Source organism: Salmo salar, chromosome 23 (assembly GCF_965601325.2).
Source record: "Salmo salar chromosome 23, fSalSal1, whole genome shotgun sequence".
Classification (NCBI taxonomy): domain Eukaryota; kingdom Metazoa; phylum Chordata; class Actinopteri; order Salmoniformes; family Salmonidae; genus Salmo; species Salmo salar.
In genome coordinates, this window is record NC_138313.1 from 39,290,551 (window position 1) to 39,313,113 (window position 22,563).

Consider the following 22,563-nt stretch of genomic DNA (forward strand, 5'->3'; position numbering starts at 1 on the left):
ACCAGCAACCTTGCAGTTACTGGCCCAACGCTCTTAACCGCTAGGCTACCCACCACCCGTTATTGCAAAGCAAACCATGTTATTGTAAAGGTACACCATGTTACTAAAGTAGGATTTAGGACTGAGTCCATGTTAATGAAATCTGCAGTCCAAAGATAATGGTGTTGTATAGAAAGATCTAGTGACAGAGGTCAAGAGAGACAGAGGAGAAGTTGCAGAAGTAGGAAACTGTTGTGTTTTTTTGACAGGCTAAGGAAGTGCAATTAAATGGCACATTATCCAGATGATCGAACCCACTGCCCCGAAACTCCTTCTCATCAAAAGAAGCAAGGGGGCCAAACACATTTATTCTTCCCATGAACGCCAAATTGCTTACAAATACATTGTTTACAGACGGCTCGTTGCGAAAGCTTCCATAGGCTGTCGTCCTTGATCAACCAAATCTAAACTATTCGTTCACAAAAATAAGGTTTCCAGTCAAAAGAGGAATATCCAATCTCTTCAGGAACAATACTTATGATTCGGCATGTTGAACGTGTCCTTCGCTTTTTAAATAAGTGTTTAAAACTCGTTTTTATACAGGGTCTCCCATTTTCCGCCTTTAGAAGTGGGAGATTGCATTGTAGCTTACTCTCGCATGACTGCATGGTCTAGAATGGACTACAATGGCAGCCAGCCCACAGACGGAAAATGGGAGACCCTGGATAAAAATGTTTTTTAAATGCTTATTTGATAGCAAAGGATACATTCAACATGTCGATACTAAGTATTGTTCCTAGAGGTATTGGATATTCCTCTGTTGACTGGAAACGTTATTTTAGTAAAACCGAATAGTTTAGATTTGGTCGATCAAGGACACCAGGCAACGTCTGTAAACAACGGCTCGTTGCGGGACGAAGCAACACAAATTAGCTGACACAGGTACAGACAAGTCTTTTGTTCCCCTGTGCTCGCAAATTGTTGGCTCCTAAGTATGTTAGTGTACAAAAGACAAAAATACACAGAAGCTCCAGATTGCTCCAAGGTGTCTCATAAAAAGCCATCAGCAGCTCTACCCTAATAGGTTTGGCATGTGATGAAGGAGAAAAGGAGCGCTTCGTTCATGGGACCCAGAGAAAGAAAGGGAGAACAAACTACAAGGCCTGCATGACAAACAAAGGACAGCTGATACAAAAAAACAAGATAATTTAAAAACCTCTTAAGGATCCGCCCTTTTTTTTCAATTTTCGCCAAAAATGACATACCCAAATCTAAATGCCTGTAGCTCAGGACCTGAAGCAAGGATATGCATATTCTTGATACCATTTGAAATGAAACACTTTGAAGTGTGTGGAAATGTGAAATTAATGTATGCGAATATAACACATTAGATCTGGTAAATGATAATACAAAGAAAAAAATGGGTTTTTTTGTATTTATTTTGTACCATCATATTTGAAATGCAAGAGAAAGGCAATAATGTATCATTCCAGCTCAGGCGCAATTTAGATTTTGGCCACTAGATGGCAGCAGTGTATGTGCAAAGTTTTAGACTGATCCAATGAACCATTGCATTTCTGTTCATAATGTTGTATGACTGCCCAAATGTGCCTAATTGGTTTATTAATACATTTTCAAGTTCATTATTGTGCACTCCCCTCAAACAATAGCATGGTATTCTTTCACTGTAATAGCTACTGTATATTGGACTGTGCAGTTAGATTAACAAGAATTTAAGCATTCTGCCCATATTAGATATGTCTCTGTCCTGGGAAATGTTCATGTTACTTACCACCTCATGCTAATCACATTAGCCTACGTTAGCTTAACCATCCCGTGGGGGGGGACACCGATCCTGTAGAGGTTAATGTTTGGGAGAGAATCATAAAACATAGGGCCAGGCTCACTAAAATACTTATGTGACTTAAATTCCCCTGGGACGGAAGAATACATTCACTAACAGCATTAGGAACCAAAGCTGCATTAGGAACCTGGCTTGATGTACAGATGTAGGATCTTAATTTGATCACCCTGTTGCAGGAGAACATTTTTGCAATGCAGGAAATGTAAAACTTGTGGTGTTTTAGGTTTAAAAAGGCTTCTAAACTTTGTAATTTCCACTTTGAAATTTCAGACCTGATTTTTCCTTACCAAAAATGTATCGGCCACTACAAAAATGTCCATTCATTATAATTCAGATAATAATTCACATTTCCTGTTGCTGCAGGATTATTTTCCTGCAGTAGGAAACTAGCTCAAATTAAGATCCTACATCTGTACCTTCCCCTATCATGTTCACTTTGAGGCCAATTACACCTGTTTAGTCAATAGCAAGCACGACATGTCAAGCCTAATATGCCTACAGTAAGGGAGCATGAGTCACGACTAGAAGGGATACAGATTTTAGCAAATTTACATCATAAGTTGTGTTTGTTTTGGGGCATTTTAGCTAACCCTAACCCTTTTCCTAACCTTAACCTTATTCTCCTAACCTGCTACGTTAATTCTCCTAACTTGCTCTGTAAGTTCTCCTAAACCTGCTACGAAAGTAAGTTTTGACAAACGCTCTATCCCTTCTAGAAAAAACCGGGAGCATGGGAACAGGTTGCTTTGACATTCACATGCCACGGCACCACTCCTCGTCAAGATGAATCCCATGTGACTCAATACACAGCAGGGAATGAATGTAATGCATCTAGCCAAACCTATCCAAATCAAGTATCAGCCGATCAGCTCCTAGTGGAGGCAACTATAAGAAAAAAACTCAGTCACATGATGAGAGCACTTCACAAATGGAAATAACTAAAATAACACATTGATGATGTGAACATTTTTGTAAAGATTTCAGTGGAAATTGGTAAAAGTAGCCCTTAGAGTTGTATGAGTCTCAGCATCAGATAAAATAAAATGTTATTTGACTCATTTCGTAAACAACAGGTGTAGATTAACAGTGAAATACTTACGGGTCCTTTTCCAACAATGCAGAGTTAAAGATAAAGATTTTTGGTAAAAATTGCTGTAAAGCTAAATGCCTAGCTGGGCTCAAAATGTTAAATAATATATTGAAGGGATGTCTCTAGACAGCCATCTCCTGTCTTAGTAGGAGATGAGTGTGTTCTCTGTCTCCCTGACTGTGTGGTGCCCTCATGACCTTCCCCATCAGCCCCTCCTGCAGAGAGAGAGAGAGAGAGAGAGAGAGAGAGAGAGAGAGAGAGAGAGAGAGAGAGAGAGAGAGAGAGAGAGAGAGAGAAAGAGAGAGAGAGAGAGAGAGAGAGAGAGAGAGAGAGAGAGAGAGAGCTTGATGAAGACTTTATGTAAGGCGTTTTACCTGAGGAAGACCCTTTTAGGTTAAAATGCCCTGCATCATGTTTCTGCACTATAACCTATAGCTATGTTTCTTTGTTTGATAACACTTCCATGATAACCTTTTATAAGGGTTTCTAAGGGTTTATGCCAAACACAACAACGGGCATCAGTATGCAGGAACAACTTTGTGTTGTTTTGAGACGCTGACACATTTCATTAGTGTCACGACTTCTGCCGAAGTCAGTCCCTCTCCTTGTTCGGGCGGCGTTCGGCGGTCAATGTCACCGGCCTTCTAGCGATCCACTTTTCATTTTCCATTTGTTTTGTCTTTGTCTTACACACCTGGTTTCAATCCCCCAATTACTTGTTCATTATTTAACCCTCTGTTCCCCCCATGTTTGGTTGTGAGTAATTGTTTGTATGTAAGACGGTCTGTTATGTGGGCTCGCTTTATTGTATTATATTTGTCCATTTTGAGTAAATTACGTTTATTTACTCATATCTGCTGTCCTGCGCCTGACTCCTCTACACAAGCTACACACAGACCTCATTACATTTAGCATATTTCAATCCATTTTATCAATGTACGTTTGACATTCACACCAATATGTGGAAGAAAAAAAATCACTGACACTTTTTGTTAAAGATGCACTATGTAGAAATCGTTCCGCCATTTCCTGGTTGCTAAAATTCTAATAGTTCGCCTAATTTCATTTTATGTGGCCAAACAAGCAAGTATAGAGTAGAAAATCATTGTGCCATCTAAACCGCTGTGAAATATATTTTCCATAACCAAAAATATTGTATTTTTAGCTGTTTGAAGCTGGTGTATAAAACCGAAAGTAAAAGACACAAAAACTAAACGTAATCAAAGAAGCATAGAAATAGAGCACATAGAACAGATCTACTGCATCTTAGACTTGCTTCAATGAGAATGACCGCTCTATAAATAGAATGTCTATGTGAATTTGGTTGGATCGCTCAAAAAGTTACATATTGCAGCTTTAAGGGGAGATATTCAAGAAGCAAATTCTTCAAATGCTATAGATTTGTTAGGATTAATTGGTTTACTGTGCAAATGTTAGGCAATTATAGCAGTACTTAATGGTTTATTGGTCTATGCACTGGAATTCCTAATGACCTTTGTCTGAGTTTACTATTGTTGTGATGAGCCTCTAGCCAACTCTGTCTGCAGGTAAGGTACATTTGGAGAGCTGAAAGGGTAAAACCACCATTTGATGTCAGTTTATGGATTACTAACTACAGTATTCATTGGTGAGACATTAATCAACCCATACTAAACTAATAATATAGCTTCTAGTAGCAATGAACGGGGTTCACAGGATGATAGAAAGGACACAAGATCAGTTGGATAACCAAGCAAGCACGGTATTATGTATGAACTATCTTACTTTATGTGCAATCAGTGAAAGCATTACCATGTTTATCTGTCAATACCACAAGAATGACGTTAGGGAAGTTTATTCTAGTCCTGTCATCTTTGAATGCAGCAGGTAATCATTCTTAAAGTCATTTTTTAATGTATTGAGATGATATACCCATTTTTGGGTCAATTTGACTAATGCAGCGGTTCCCAAACTAGGGGTCGCCTGACATGAAAATGGGGTCGTGGGAGAATTTCCCAAATCCTGAAAAAAAATAATATAGAAAAATATATATACACTATATGACCAAAAGTATGCTGCTATAACATCCTCCACTCTTCTGGTAAGGCTTTCCACTAGATATTGGATCATTGCTGCGAGACCTTGTTTCAATTCAGCCACAAGAGCATTAGTGAGGTCTGGCAGCATTACAATTCACGACAAAGGTGTTCAATGGGGTTGAGGTCAGGGCTCTGTGCAGGCCAGTCAAGTTCTTCCACACCGATCTTGACAAACATTTTCTGTATGGACCTCGCTTTGTGCACAGGGGTAATGTCATGCTGAAACAGGAAAGGGCCTTCCCCAAACTGTTGCCACAAAGTTGGAAGCACAGAATTGTCTAGAAAATCATTGTATGCTATAGTGTTAAGATTCCCCTTCACTGGAACTAAGGGGCCTAGCCCAAAAATGAAAAACATTATCTCAAAATCATTGTAATGTGGTTAACCTTCAAAATATAATGAAAATGATTCAAATCTAAAAGATAAAATTCAACCAGAGAGCATCCTTAGATCATGGGAAAAGGTCACACTTGAATCATTCCCACAGTGAATGGCTAAGCCCGCTACACTATAAAAAACCAAACACTATTGCAGAGACTTAGATATTACCGGCCCCAAATTGATATGGTGAAAACAATGTGTGGGGACGTAGAGGCACAGAAACTCACATCAATACGTTTGTCAGATAACACTGTTGAACAAAGAATTTATGCTACTGCTAGCAATCAAGAAGAAACTTAAAAACTCCCCAACTTGTGCTCTTCAAATGTACGTTAGCTGTGAGGGATGAAATTCCCATGCATTGACTTTTGTTCGCTATACATGTCAGTGGATGCTATTCAAGAGGACATGTTGTTCTGTCTCAGGAATCCCGAGGATGAAACGGCACAGGGGATGTTCAGTGTGCTGCATGGCTATATTGAAGAAAAAGAGATTCCATTGGATCGAATGGTGGGCTTTTGCACAAAAGAGGCTCCATTTATGGCGGGACGGCAGGCAAGCCTCTGCACTATAATTATGAATGTGTCTCCCTCTGCCATATGGGCGCATTGTATGATACACCGAGAGCAACTGCCAGCTAAAGAGCTGAGCACAGAACTCGGAGATATACTGCAGCAGGTAACTTTGATTGTAAACCACATCAAATCACATCCATTGCGTGCGCATGTTTGTAAAACTATGTAGAGATATGCAGTGGCAATTTTAGCATGTAAATCTTAGTGGGGCAAAAAAATAATAAAAGTGGGATGCATGCCAGTAAAGCCACTACACAACACAACACTAAACAATACATTGATTATAACGGTGACAAATGGTGCCCACAAACTGTTAGGGCCTACATAAAGTTGTCCCAACAGCAGTCCCAACACCTTACCACTGCTACACCTTGCTATCAGCGGAGCCTTGTCTGGCAGCGAAACAGTTAATTCAGCCTAATTTACTGCCTTTTAAAAAAACATAGCTAATATGGCTGACGTGATTAAACAAATGTGGTTTCTACTGACAATTGAGATGGACAAATTATGGCATAAGGGGACGACAAGAGTAATTTCGATTAAGACATTATTGAGCGAGCTAGGACGGACGTAGTCAATATAACTATTTGTTTAGCACTTTTGAAATGTACAGTGACAGAATTCAGAACATGGGCCGTTCTTACTGTGTTCTCCATGTACACCAAGTCAGAACTGTAGGCTAAATAAAGGGGGCATATAAGCAGACAATGAAAGCTCTTTCAAAATGTTTTGATTACATTTCTCTAAAACAGGTTATAGGCTACATGTGCACCACCAAGTCAGAACAGTAGGCGAAATTAAGAGGTGAAAATAGATAAAATTATTATGGTGAGGCACATGGGCTAGTAACAGCTTACTACACAACATACACTTAGTATTACTTTCTTATCTACAGTATACATATCTCCCTGGCATATTACATAATTTATGCAGCAGCATACAATACATTTTTGGACTCACCTTGTTGTGCTGCGCTCACTTGAACAGGAAGGTGGCACGGCTGTCCTTCGTGGGCCAAATTTTGTCATCAAAGTCTAGCCTTCTCTGGATTTATGGTGCTTTCAAGACAACTGGGAACTCTGAAAAAAACAAGGTTGAATCATGATGACGTCATTGATCTTCAGGTCATAGCTCTACAAAGAGGCCAGAGTTCCCGACTTACAATTCCAAGTTGGATGACCGTTCAAAACGTATTTCCCAGTCGGAGCTCATTTTTTCCGGATTTCCCAGTTGCCTTGAACTCACTGAAGTCAAGTTTTTGCAGTTCCGAGTTAACAGTTGTTTTGAGAGCAGCACAAATCATGCTTCATTGACAGCATGGCCAATGTTGAATGTTTATCATTTTAAACTTGGAAAAGAGACACTTAATCCCAGATTTGGGACCCCACAGCTAGATATTGGAACTGCAGGCTAGTGATTGCTTTGCAATTCTTGCAGTTAGCCACTGTCACTGATTCCTTTCAAACCACTCATTGTTGAATTTGCGATTTCCAACTTGTTGTGTAATGTTTATGTCCAATGGCCGATGAGCACCGATACGTTTTATCTATAATTTCTCTTCATTATTTCTCTTCATATGACAACGATTAAAAAGGATTTGCAAGTCGATTGTCGACTTGATTCATCATGATGACTGCTAGCTAAGATTCAGTCCAATCAAAGCTATTGTACATATAACGTGATTTGACGTCATTTTGTCTGTGGCCAATGACCTTGAGTCTTCTTGGATGGGCACTTCTAATGTAACTCTATGGCAGCATCCAAGGGGCTTGAATTTTCGAGCTCTACCCTTAGACTTGGCGGTGACGTACAGTACTGTTCCCACGAGTGACAGAACACTAAGCTGTATGCAGCTTTATTAACTCAATGATTTAAAAACATATATTTTTACATTGTTTGTAAACTGATATGTGACACGTATTAATGTCAAAATAACATTCAAAACAGGTAAGCCCCCCCCAAAGAAATTCCCACCTGCCCTGAATGACGGGTCGCCACTGGAGATATGGGTCAGAGCATGACAATGTTCTATTTCACATCAAGGTTTGGTGGTTATCGGTTGGGAGTGTTTCAAAGATTTTTCACGTTGAGAGAGGAACTGTCTGTCTGTGTAATGAAAAGAAAATGTGTCAAATTTGGGAAACTGAAAGCAAGCATGCAGGGGAAATACAAAAACATTCTACAGATGAGTGACCCGAATCAGTGGATTCAGAGGAATTACAGTTTATTGGAGAGAGACTCTTTCAAAAGCGAACCTTGCCTCCTTCCCTTGGCTGTGAATGTTTCTAACAGAAAACAGCATCAGTAAGTGTCTCACACGAGTGATGATTGCTCACCTCCAACGCTAGGAAGATCCCTTTTGGACCTACTTCCTAATCCGTTTGTCGACCACGCTCCCTGACTTTGAGAAGCTCTGTATCCTACGGTGCCACTGGTGCCAATGATATCTATAATGCCTCAAACTGGTCTGCTGCAGCCATCTAAGGTTGCAGTGATTTTATATACACACAGCTTCTAAGGACATATACATAAGGTTTACATACCAAATGTCATGGTCCCATGTCCATCGGTTCAGTTCGTATAGCCCTGGTGTGATATGGTGCTATCAAGTGTTGTAGCATGGCTTGAAAGCAGCAACTAATCATTCTCAAATTCATTACAGGCTAATTCATTTAATCTATTTACCAAATCTGGAGTCAATCTGATTTATGGTTCATGAGAAGAACATTTTTAAAGCATTTTTAGCATTAGCAAATGTGCTAACGTGCACCTATAGGTACAGTGCGGACATATTTGAATGCAGCAACAATTCTTTCCATTAAAGACGGATGTAAAAAGTCTAAATACAAAATCTGGAGTGAATCTGGCATATGGTTCATGAGTAGAAGATGATTGCAGATGATTTTGCGCATTAGTGTTACACATGCAAAGAATGAGTTGTTAATAGTTTCCTTGTTTTTTAAAATATAAATACCAAATTCATTGAGGTACATCTTAGGCACGTCCATGACAGCGATGACAAGTTTCAAGTTGATAGGCCACTGTGGAGTGGATTTACAGTTGTTTAAATGGACATGTAAAATCTGATGTTTGATTTGTCAATAACCATCTTTTGACCGATCCGTTAGCTTACTAAGTTAAGACATGTACTATGAGCTTACATTCCACATTTGATGTCATTTGGTCATATGGTTCATGAGAAGAAGATTTTTTACATTTTTCGTAGCCTATTTTAGCATATTAGTGCTAATATGCATCTACTGGTATAGTGTTGCCATCTTTGAATGCATCAACGTTATTTTCTCAAACTCTTAAAGGACTGTTGTGATGAGTCCAAAGACCAAATTTGGAGTGAATCTGACTTTTAGTCCATGAGAATAATATTTTGGGGGATTATTTTAAGCATTAGCTTAACATAGTCAAAAAAAGTGAATTGTTAATTGTTTCTTTATTTCATAAGATATCAATGGCAAATTCAACATGGTTCAACATGGTAATCTTTGATTACCCTAAAAAGTTTCAAGTTGATCTGCCATTTTGGAGTGGATTTAAATGTACACGTAAAATCGGATTTCCTGATTTATCAATAACTCAGCCATCTCTTAATCAATCCCTTAGCCTTTTCAAGCTAAGTTAAGAGATGTACAATGGGCCTACATACCACATTTGTTCAGCATGAGGAAAGACACCTACATACAAAGTTTCAAGTCTCTAGGTCAAATGGGGCAACGGACATGAGGGTTTAAGTGAGACTGCTTATAACAGCAGCACCTATAGGCCAATCGGTGCCATTCTTTTTGACCAAGTTACTCACGGTCTCTAGTTTCTGTGTGTTTCGCTGTGAACACCTAATTAGCAAAGTAGATAGATGCTACTGTAATTTATTACGTTACATTTGATCAAATTGAAAAGCCAACTAATGCAGACATAAACAGCAATCATCAACCCACATGTCATGTTTTCTTGGGTGAAAATAAAGCTCCAGCCCCAATTACAGTTTAATAGTAAAATGCATCAAATCTGTTTCACATTTCAAAATCACACTCTGTTTTGTGTGCCTTTCACATTACAAAAGGTTTACTGGGCCAAGTTCAGGTGGGAAGCATGCCACATCGCAACAGGCACAGGAGTGTGGCACCACAGAATCTGTGTTGGGCGCAAAGTATATTGCTATAAATCTCATTCTCAGCAGCACAATCAAACAAGATTTTGTTTTTTATAAAGTCCTCTGCTTCAGCCCTCTGGGCATTTCTGTCCCTTCTCTTGGTGTTTATGTGAAGCACACACTGTTCTGAACAGCCTGTTAGGAGTAAACACTTTGCGTCCGCAGCAAGGGGAGGGGTTAGGAAATCAAGTGAATGTTTACCTGGGAGTTGGTACTTACTGCCCACCTTTTCATGACCCAACCCTAAAATGGCAGCCTCCATTGTTGCAAATGTTCCGTAAAGTAGGCCATACTCTAGAGTTGCCCAGTTACTTTGACCTTCTCACAAGGTCCCACTTTAAACAAACAACAACTTATAAGGCTTGTTTTGTAGCATTCATAAAGTCTTTCTAAGCACTTCATAGATGCTACACAAATCATTTATAAGCAAAATCATGCTACTTATGGTGATATAAAACATGGTTTCCCAATCTCACCATCAAGTTTTGATTATTTGAATCAGCTGTGTAGTGCTAGAGTGAGGACGAGTTTGTAAAACTCTGATATAATAGGTCTTACATCTCATGCTTTGCCAAATGTGTCATAACCCTTTTGCCATTCTTTTATAGCATGAAATTTGCTTATGAAAGGTTTCTGAATCATCTCGACCTATAAAAAGGAATATATGAGCAATAATAAGTATTATAATTATTATATTATTAATAAGTTGACTGCAATTACTATTGTCCATCTATTAGTAAACAGTTATGCAAGGCTGTAGCACTATGACAGTGCTTGGTGTGACAGCATTATGTAACATTATTTCAGACAGCAGCCTAATTTACAAAGAAACTCAAGAGAGCGCATTACCTCAAATCTTCGCCAATAGACAGTCTCTGTTTGTCTGTGTGTGAGAGCGAGACACACGTATAAATATAGACTAATAACCATGCTTAACAAAGATCACGCACGCATGATCATGATCACACACAGCTGATCATGATGATATCATTAGCCACATGTACGTCTTATTGAATAAGAAAAAGGCAATCTTTCCAAATCATATTCAACCAACTGTGTGGACTCAGACATGTTAAAGTACCACCAAATCATCTGTATTTAGTGAGAAACTCATGACAATCCACCTTATCAACTGATCACAGTGGCTGGCAATATTTTGCATATTGTCAAGGTTCAGTTATGTAAAATGTGAGGAGATGCATCTTAAGAAAGCAACATAAAATGTCCGTTCAATGATTCTGAAATCAGAATGACTAAGCATAATTTGATCACTTTGGACTGTGGGGCTCCTACGTAATAATAATAATAATTTGGTGGGTGCTTATATTTGTCCTAATTGGAAATGTGTTTTTCCATATTCCAACTCTCCCTGAGACACCCTCGGAGAGTGGGGTCACGGCCAGTGTCTGCCATTATCAACAGCAACCTTTCACACCTGTACGTGTGTGGTGTGAAATGGATGTGTTTTTTGTATATCCCACATTCACACTCCCCCTGAGACACCCTCGGAGAGTGGGGTCACCACCAGGGGTCAGCCTTTATTGACGGCTTTGATACTGTATCTACAGTTTATTACAGTAGGTATACTGTAATATGAAACACATCATGTTACTTGCCACAGAGCTGCCTGTAAGCTGCTGTCAAATTCACAGTAACCCCATTACAGTGTACATGATTCCATAGGTTACATGACTTGGGAAATACTGCAAATGTTTGAAAAAAGCGACACGTCACATGAAAGAGATGCACACTCACAACAGCATTCCAAAGTTCCACACTTGATCACGAGAGCCGCACATTTCAATTAAAAATGGAAATCCTAAACAAAGGTTAAACTACTGTACATAGCTGAGCTTTTCAAGCATGAACTCCAAGATCAAAGCTCCTGCACCTAATTATAGCAACCATATCAACAGTGACGTTTATATAATACCAAGTTGTTAAGATAAGTTGTCCTAGTCGCCTCTGATCTTGCACTTTTAAAACCACTTGCCCTTGAGAACACTAATTGGTTATCTCAATTTATATAGAGCTACTGTTTAACAAAAGCGACACACACTATAAACATTACTCAAGGTTGAGTCCAATCAGGGGTGAGAAATATTGACTTCTCAACAGATTAAATAAAGGAATTTACAACCATATTTATGATTTTAGTTTGAAATCTCCAATTTTACCACAAAATATAGCTACACTGAACAAAAATATCAATGCAACATGTATCAATTTCAAAGATTTGACTGAGTTACAGGTCATATAAGAAAATCTGTTAATTTAAATAAATTCATAAGGCCCTAATCTATGGATTTCACATGATTGGGAATACAAATATGCATCTGTTTGTCACAGATACCTTTAAAAAAAAAGTAGGGGAGTGGATAAGAAAACCAGTCAGTACCTCACGTGGAGCGACACATCTCCTTCGTATAGAGTTGATCAGGCTGTTGATTGTGGCCTATGGAATGTTGTCCCACTCCTCTTCAATTGCTGTGCGAAGTTTCTGGATATTGGCAGCAACTGGAACACGCTGTCGTACACATCAATCCAGAGCATCCCAAACATGCTCAATGGGTGACATGTCTGGTGAGCATGCAAGCTATGGAATTGTGTAAAGATCCTTGCGACATGGGGCTGCGCATTATCATGCTGAAACATTAGGTGATGGCGGCGGACGAATGGCACGACAATGGGCCTCAGGGTGTCGTCACGGTATCTCTGTGCATTCAAATTGCCATCGATAAAATGCAACTGTGTTCGTTGTCTGTAGTTATTGCCTGCCAATCCCATAGTCCCCACTGCCACCAAGAGGTACTATGTTCACAACATTGACATCAACAAACTGCTCGCCCACACGACGCCATACACGCTGTCTGTCATCTGCCCGGTACAGTTGAAACCGGGAGTCATCTGTGAAGAGCACACTTCTACAGCGTGCCAGTGGCCATCGAAGGTGAGCCTTTGCACACTGGAGTTGGTTACGACGTGGAACTGCCATCAGGTCAAGACCCCGGTGAAGATGACGAGCACGCACATGAGCTTCCATGAAATGGTTTCTGTTGTGCAAACCCACAGTTTCATCAGCTGTCCGGGTGGCTGGTGTCAGACGATCCCGCAGGTGAAAAAGCCAGATGTAGAGGTCCTGGGCTGTGGATGTAGAGGTCCACGATGTTGTGGGTGACGATGGTAGAGAAATTAACATTCAGTTATCTGGTAACAGCTCTGGTGGGCATTCCTGCAGTCAGCATACCAATTGCACACTCCATAAAAACTTGAGACATCAGTGGCATTGTGTTGTGTGACAAAACTGCACATTTTAGAGTGGCCAATATTGTCCCCAGCACAAGGTGCACCTGTGTAATGATCACGCTGTTTAATCAGCTTCTTGATATGCCACACCTGTAAGGTAGACGGATTATCTAGGTAAATGAGAAATGCTCATTAACAGGGATGTAAACAAATTTGTGCACAGAGAAATAAATAAAAAATGTGCGTATGGAGAATTTCCCGGGATCTTTAATTTCAGCTCATGAAATAAAAAATATTGGACCAACACTTTACATGTTGCGTTTACATTTTTGTTCAGTATAGTTTGTTTTGAAACCTGTTTGGCAGTGTGTCTTGAAAAGTTTTGGTGTTAAAATGTAGAATATATTTTCTGGATTTATGCATTATAACAAATGCATAATCGGAAAGTATTTTAGAGGATGAATAACACACACCAATTAATAAGTCTGCAGAGGAAGGAAGGTCTGCTCAATCCAAGAGTACAACCAATTGATTACAGCATTACCACAAAAATGGAGGAGGCAGGTGGCAGCGGGAGGAGGTAGGGAACTGGTCTGTCTGCCCAATATAAAGGATAAAAATTGTCAGAGGAATAAAAATAGCATAAATAGGAAAGTATACCAGGATGTTGACAACTGTGCCATACAAATTGCAAAATAGTTGGGAAGAGATTTTGATGTACCGATTCCATGGTACAGGGTGTATGAGTTGATATATAAAACAACGCAAGATTCAAGACTTCGTGCTTTTCAGCTAAAATTATTATATAGAATTCTTTCCAACAACAAAATGTTGAATATTTGGGGCATAGAGTCATCGAAGCTCTGCAGATTTTGTTGTGAGGATACAGAATCAATAGACCATTTATTTTGGTATAGCCCTCAGGTAGCCTGTTTCTGGTCTCAGGTTCAGGAATGGCTGGAAATGCATAGCATTGATCTAAAATTGACCCTAGAAATAGTACTGTTAGGAGATCTGGAGAGACCGGGTCAGTCAATTACTAATATACTAATACTCTTAGTAAAAAAATGTATCTTCAACTCGCAATCTGTGGATTCTATTCGATCAGATAGATTGAAATTGTACGTTAAACATCACAGCATAGTTGAAAGATATGTGTTGCGTAGAAACCCAAAGTGGGTGGCCAGCAGAGATAGATGGGATGGGCTGAGGGAAGCTGAGGGTTGGGATGTGGAATTGGAGACAAGTGGGAGTGGAGTTGCTGTGTGGGAGATAGAATGATGGTGAAAGATAAAAGTAAAAAAAAGAATAATAAAAAAAAAAAAGTAAGTTTGAATGACACTGAGGGGCAGAGTTTTTCAACTAATACCAGTTTGCCTGAGGCTGATGCCGTGCAGGTGTTTGTACACATGCATATACATAAACTCTCATTCAAATAAACATATACAAGAACATACACATACATGTAATAGTGCCAGACATGCACACAAACATATACAGTTGACATTGCTGTTATGATTTTAGTTGTCCTTGATGTCCTTTGTTTTAAATGTTTTTTTAATTTAATTTTTATTTTTTGCATTGTTGTTTGCTGTTTTCTTCTGTCTTTTCCTTTTTTCTCTTTAGTTCATTATCTTGGTTGTTGGTGCATTGGGGGGTTCTTGGGGGTGGGGAATGGAATGGAATTAATTGTATTTTTTATTTTTCTTCTTGGGGGGGTGTCACGTCCTGACCAATATTTAGGTATTATTTCTATTATATTTGGTCAGGACGTGGCAGAGGTATATTTGTTTTGTATTATGGGGTTTTGTGTGTGGTGTAGTGGGGTGTATTAGTTTGGTATAGGTTCTAGGTTTGTTTTTCTATGTGTAGTTTTGGGTGCTGGACTCTCAATTGGAGGCAGGTGTTTCTAGTTGCCTCTGATTGGGAGTCCCATAAGTAGGTGTGTGTTTGTTTGGTTTTCGTGGGTAGTTGTTTTTGCACTGCGTGTTGTGTGCCTGCAAAACTGTTCCTGTCGTGTATATTGTTTTCCAGTGGATGCGTTACTCCTTTTTTGAATTAAAACATGAGCATCCATATTCCCGCTGCAGTTTGGTCTATTCAACACGGCTCTTTTTGTGACAGGGGGACTATGGGAGGGGTCTCGAATAGTTGAGGGACAGCTATTGGGATACTGTGGGGGGGATCTTGGAGGGTTCGGGTTCACGTTTTTTACCCTGGTGGTAGATTTGTCAACATGCCCTTGAGCAGGGCATTGACCCTGGATGCTTCTGTGTGTCACTCTGAATGGGAATCTGTTGGATGACTGGTATGATGTAGTTGTTGAGCGGCTTCACTGCAACCATATTGTATGTTTCAGATATTCAATAATAATATAATAATAAGTCTGCAGAGGATAATAATTATCTGCTCTAAAACTCTCTCTGTTAAGCATAGACACATTTTGCTATTCATTAAGACAGTCCTCAAAGACCCACATCTGCCATGTAACAATTAATAAAACATTAGCATCATAGACCTTGACTTATCTTAGACTTGCCCCCCAGGAACAAACTGTGGCACGTCCTCCTGACAGATGATGGGGGAACGGGATCCATCAGGGAAATTCACTACACAGTGCATCATGGCACATGGTTGGCTGATCCTCTTGCTTTCTATGGGGGACTGAAACCACAAGAATATTGCAGAAAGACTATCTGGTTCATCAAAATACATTGCAATATAGTACATGTTAAAATTGTCTTTGTAGTCTTGACAAAAATTCCAACACCCAGTGACCACTTTATTATCCACCTAGCTCACACAGACATAGGAAAACAGTGATTTGGCATAAATAGTCAAGTGTTACATTGAGTGGGAGTTAATTAATTGGGGTTATTTTAGAATTGGATAAACATTGACATGGTATGAATATTAGTACACACTGCCTATTATCATTTTAGCTTCCTCTATAGACAGTTATTTGCACTGACAGCAGTGGTGGAAAAGGTACCCTATTGTCATGCTTGAGTAAAAGTAAAGATACCTTAATAGAAAATTACTCAAGTAAAAGTCAACCAGTAAAATACTACTTGAGGAAAAGTCTAAAAGTATTTGGTTTTAAATATACATACGTATCAAAAATAAATGTAATTGCTCAAATATACTTAAGTATAAAAAGCACAAGTACAAATCATTTCAAATGACCTATATGAACCAAACCAGACGGCACAATTTTTATTTATCGGTAGCCAGGGGGACTCTCCAACACTCAGACATAATTTACAAATCAAGCATTTGTGTTCAGTGAGTCCACCAGATCAGAGAAAGTACGGATGACCAGGATTGTTCTCTTCATAAGTGCGTGAATTGGACCATTTTCCTGTACTGCTAAGCATTGAAAATGTAACGAGTTTTGGTTGTCAGGGAATATGTGTGGAGTAAAAAGTCAATTATTTTCTTTAGGAATGTAGTGAAGTAAACATTGTCAAAAAAAGAAATAGTAAAGTACATATACCACAATAAAACTACTTGAGTAGTACTTTACAGTATTTTTACTTAAGTACTTTGCACCACTGACTGACTAAAGCAATACAATCCTGTTATGGATTTTCTTCTTACAGTATCAACATTTTAGGGAAAGAGGACATTTTGATGGGCAATTGAATTAATGCCATGGAAAATGGAAAATACATCTCCCAATTAACTTTACATATGGTTTATTATTATCTATTTCCAAAGTTCAAGTGAAAAGGTGGGAAAAATACATTTCCGCCACATAGGCCTGCAGTTAAATTAATATTCCTTTTCTTGGTCACCAACATATTATGGTTTCTGTACAGGAAATAGGATTGGCTAAATTGGACTGGACGCAAATCAGTCCTCTATTCCCTTACCCCAATGAAGTTGAAATTTAAAATGGTTACGATAATGGTTAAGGTTAGGGTTAGGTAACTGGTTATGGTTAAGGTTTAGGGTAGGATTTAGGCTAGGGACGTCCCAAGGAACCCGGATAGAATGAACCATTTCTCATGGAACAATGCACTACTCAGTCGCAAGATCCTTGGGCGTCTCGTGGGCCTACTACATGAAAATAGTGCATGTCTTTTAAATACATTTTAGAATTGAGTTTGAGTCTATATATGTCAACTGATCAAGGCTTAGATTTGTTGAAACAATCGTGAGGTCTTTGAAATCGGAGAAATTAATACTCTAATTTGAAGAAAAAAACAAGGAGGCGGAGGGATCTACGCTACTCCCTTTAGGAGTAATAATATTGGTTTTAAAGAGTAGCTTCGACCTCGTTACAGCCAGAGATTACAGAGTGCGCGGGGAGAATCATCCAGCACTTCGCGAAGTGTCCGACTGGTACTTTTTAACGCTCACAATAACACATGTGCGCAAAAGGAAGCATTTTCGGGATTTTGATCTGAAGGGAAGAACAACGTATTATTTGTTGGAATACTACTTTTCAACGTTATTCTCGCTGTGAAATTAAAGACTGATCTGCGTTTTATCTTTGGCATTTCGGTGTCCTCGTGCTCAATTGGACATCATTTTCAGAACCTGAATTGGGAGTTTCTTTTGGGGAACGAGTAATAATGTTACTGTCCAAATTTGGCTCATTTTCCCATATTTGCAGCACGTCCAACATGGATTTGCCAGTGAAAATACAGCTTCAGCAAGGTATGGGATTTCCCTACGTAATTATGTGATATTAGGTTATTTCCTTTAACGTTACAGCTCAGTTGGACCCACATGATATAACCTACTGCGTCAATAATTGGGCGTTAGTGGTAGCAATTAATGTAGGCTATTACATGGAATGTTTTCCAGTATAGTTTTGTGATTATTTGATATGTCAGGCATTGGAGGATTTGCCGGCAAGTCTGACCTTAAATCTGGAGCCATTTTGAAACCCTCGTGCTGGAGCGCATTTTGTGCCTGAAGGTTGTTTGAGATTGCAACTACATTTTTTTTCTTTTAATTTAATTAACAGTGAAGGTGGAGAAGGAGCCATTCGATAAAATATACCAGGTGGGATCTGTACTAGGAAGCGGGGGATTCGGTACAGTCTACGCCGGTAGTCGGATTTCAGACTGTTTGCCGGTAAATGGAACATTTTTAAACTGCTTTGTTTTGATCGCACCACATGGCAGCAATGTTCGCTTCGTCCACACTGATGCGGTTCTCATGATCACTATTCCTTTTCTATTCCAGGTTGCTGTAAAACATGTAGCTAAAGAGAGAGTTACGGAATGGGGTACCCTTGTAAGTATTATAGCCTACACGTTTTTGTAGTATGTGCTATTTATTATAGGTTATTCCTGCAAATTGTTTGGGTTTACATTGTAACCATATACTATTGTTTCATTTTAAAGAACGGTTCATTGGTGCCTCTGGAGATTCTGCTCTTGAAAAAGGTGGGAACCACTTTCCGAGGCGTTATAAAGCTGATTGATTGGTACGAGCGACCCGATGGCTGGTTAATAATCATGGAACGACCGGAGACTGTCAAGGATTTGTTTGACTATATAACCGAGAAAGGGGCTTTGGACGAAGACACAGCGCGTGGATTTTTCCGTCAGGTCTTGGAAGCGGTACGACATTGCTACAATTGTGGAGTGGTCCATAGGGACATCAAAGATGAGAACCTGCTCGTGGATCTACGTAGCGGAGAACTCAAGCTCATTGACTTTGGTTCGGGGGCGATTCTCAAGGACACCGTTTATACAGACTTTGACGGTAGGTCCATGACGTGTGTTCCTTGACTTGCTGCAGTTTAACACATACACAGGCTACTTTGTTTCCCCCGCTGGCGGATAATATAGTCATTTGACGAATATAGGACATTGCAATTACCTTAATTCATATCCAAAGCAACCTGGATGGTGATGCAGCGTTTCCTCACACCTTGTTTATAGTCTATCCGTCTATTGAGGCCACATTTAACGTTAATGGTCCCGTGTCTTTTTTGTAAGGCTATGGAAATATCTGTTGTAAATCCTAGTTCAATTGAATTTCATACTTTGTTATTAACATTTAGTTTAACAATGTGTAACATTGCCTGTAGATTCATAGAATGGGAATAGAAACATTGTTGCACTTTTTTTAAATGATTGGCTGCTTTAAAAATGGCCAGCTGCCATGTAACATCTGTTTGTTGTGAAACCTGAGTCTTGGATGCACCTGAAGGCCCACATCACGCATTCCAGTTTTTGTTTGGTGTCCAAGTTATTAGAGCCCTTGCGGGGGTCACACTAAGGAGGAAAGGGGTTCTTTGTTATGGGGTGGAAGTGTAGGATGCTATAGTGCAGAATTTGGTCTGCCCCCTAGTAATTTCTGGTCTGTATTTTTGGTTCAGTCAGCCTCAGGCACCACGCAGACAGTGTCGACACTGGGGGGGGGGGGGGGGGGGGGATAGGAGACTTGCTGGTGGTTTTTCTATGGGAAGATCTCAATTGCGTACTCTGTTCCTCTCTCCACTCCCTCCATCCTCTCCTTCTCAATCCCATTGGAGGAGACAGTCAGGGGGGAGGGACCTCTGGCTTTCTCATCCAATGGGTTTTGAGAAGGAGATGAGGCGTATGCAATTGAGATCTTCCCAAGGGCTGTCAGCTGACAGAGCTCCTTTATGGTGTTGCAGTCTGGTTCACATCCAAGGATTAGTTTATTACACACAAGTGCACTGTCGGCCTATATCTTTCAGTTTTAGGTTCAAATATTAGTACCACTTTCTGAAATGTTAAATTGTATTTGTATTTTCCCCCCTTTTCAGGCACAAGGGTATACAGTCCGCCAGAGTGGATCCGATTCCATAGGTATCACGGGCGGTCTGCAACGGTCTGGTCACTTGGCGTGCTGCTGTATGACATGGTGTGTGGCGACATACCCTTTGAACAAGACGAGGAGATCCTCGGGGGATGTCTGTTCTTCAGGAGGAAAGTGTCTACTGGTACGTGTCTCACAATGTCCTGCTGTTGTCTATCCTTTAGTTTACAGCTTATGTCTGTCAACCTGCCTGCCTGTGTTGGTCCTCTCCAGTGGGTGTCAGGTGTTAAACCTCTCCTTCTCTCTCTCCAGAGTGTCAGCAACTGATCAAGTTGTGCCTCTGCCTCAGGCCCTCTGACAGACCCACACTGGAGCAGATCTTTGACCACCCGTGGATGCGTGTCCCAATCGACGACTCAAAAACAGAGGGTTGTGACATCACCCTGCATGCAATTACCCCTGACTCCTCATCAAGCACAAACTCAAGCAAAGAGAGCCTCTGATTGGGCAACCTTGTTGTGTGAAGGGGACATTTTTGCAGACCTGTGGACTTGTGGGTCCTCAGTCTCGAATAGAGCGAGTTAACAGGACTTTTCGTTGGCAACTATAATTTAAGGTTTTCCCTCTAACTCTGTCATTGTTGTTTTGAGGAAATGTTTCCTCACCTGGGAACTTGTTACTTGGGTGGTTTGACCAGCATTCTTTTATTTCAAGATTTATTTTTAGCTGGTTCATGTTCTGTAACCCCCTTATATCAGATCTCCTGGCTGCTCTTATAGAGTATGAACTCTGTTTTTGTATTTTCATTAATTTGGAGTGCCTTTATTTTTTTGCTGCTTTGGTGTGGCTGTAGTCATATGAACCTTGTGTTGGGTTGTCTGTTGCTTGAGAAATACCTAACCAGAGTAACCCCGTCTCGCTAAGAGCCAATCCCATGACAGGACCATGTGACGCAGGATCCCGCCCACCGACATGGTGGAATACTTGAAACGCACACTCATCCACACCACAAACTTTCTGCTGCTCTTTCACTGTAAATACCTGCACAGCTGTCTGGAAATGGGGTTTATTATCTGTTTCTCTGAATGTGTACTGAAAGCATCAAAACCTCTCTCCCTCAATGGCTTCATAGGGTTTCATACACTTGCGTTTCTGTACCCCATCTCTGCTGACACTACACAGCACCGGGCTTGGCTGGGACCTGTGTGTGAAATGCACAATCAATGCAATATTCATCGACTTTCTTTTCTTCTTACTATTAGTATGTATATTTATGTACATTCTCCCATGTAAAATTATTTATTTGTACTAGACATTCCACACTGTGGCTATTTATTTATTTTATCAATTCATGGAAATCCCAGAAATAAAATTCTACATGGCCTTTTTTGCATTCCGGTAATTTCTCACTTAGAAAATATCACAATTGTTCTGTATTGGTTATCTATTGAAAAATAAGAAAACAAATGAACTTGTTTGATTCAATTTTAAATCTCATTAATCCCTTCAATGAGACTGAAATGTGAGTTTAAATTCAAATGGGTGAAGTAATGGTGGGAGATTATTTTTCATACCAAAATTTCAAATAAACCTTTTGTATATGAATTACTTTGTATGAGGTTTGTGTTGTGAAGGTTGACTAGTCATACATAAACTACTCCAAACAATACTCATCACAATAACATGAGCCCATACTCATGTTTTGGAATAATGTTAGCTGGTCATAGCCATTTTCCTGCTACCACATGCACAGCAATCATACACTTGAGTACTGCGATCTATGAGTCATTTTCATATGATGAAGCACTGACTACAAGAATGACTAACATCTGAGTCACAAGATCCCAGGAATAGCATTGACATCAAATGTCCCAGTGATCTGATGCTGCCCCCTATGGCATAAGTGGCGCTGTGATGCTGCCCCTTGTGGGCTCCCAAGTGGTGCAGTGGTCTAAGACACTGCATCTCAGTGCTAGAGGCATCACTACAGACAACCTGGTTCAAATCCAGACTGAATCACAACTGGCCGTGATTGGGAGCCCCATAGGGCGTTGCACAATTGGCCCAGCGTAGTCTGAGTTTGGCTGGTGTAGACCATAATTGTAAATAAGAATTTGTTCTTTACTGACTTGCCTAGTTAAATAAAGGTAAACAAAATTAATAAAAGTAACCAATTCTCTGCTGGAGGTTTCAGCTCCATTAGAGAACCTCCATCTCTGCTGGAGGTTTCAGCTCCATTAGAGAACCTCCATCTCTGCTGGAGGTTTCAGCTCCATTAGAGAACCTCCATCTCTGCTGGAGGTTTCAGCTCCATTAGAGAACCTCCATCTCTGCTGGAGGTTTCAGCTCCATTAGAGAACCTCCATCTCTGCTGGAGGTTTCAGCTCCATTAGAGAACCTCCATCTCTGCTGGAGGTTTCAGCTCCATTAGAGAA

At 40.0% G+C, this 22,563-nt stretch overlaps 1 protein-coding gene across 1 annotated transcript; it reads left to right on the forward strand.

Moving 5' to 3' along the window:
- The first annotated feature begins 17,669 nt into the window (after window positions 1–17,669).
- Window positions 17,670–21,250, forward strand: LOC106584572 (serine/threonine-protein kinase pim-3). The gene is made up of 6 exons (XM_014170009.3): window positions 17,670–18,043; window positions 18,357–18,466; window positions 18,578–18,628; window positions 18,739–19,102; window positions 20,136–20,312; window positions 20,441–21,250. The coding sequence occupies exons 1-6, from the start codon at window positions 17,959–17,961 to the stop codon at window positions 20,629–20,631; spliced, it is 978 nt and encodes a 325-aa protein (XP_014025484.1). The 5' UTR covers window positions 17,670–17,958; the 3' UTR covers window positions 20,632–21,250.
- The last annotated feature ends 1,313 nt before the right edge of the window (window positions 21,251–22,563 follow it).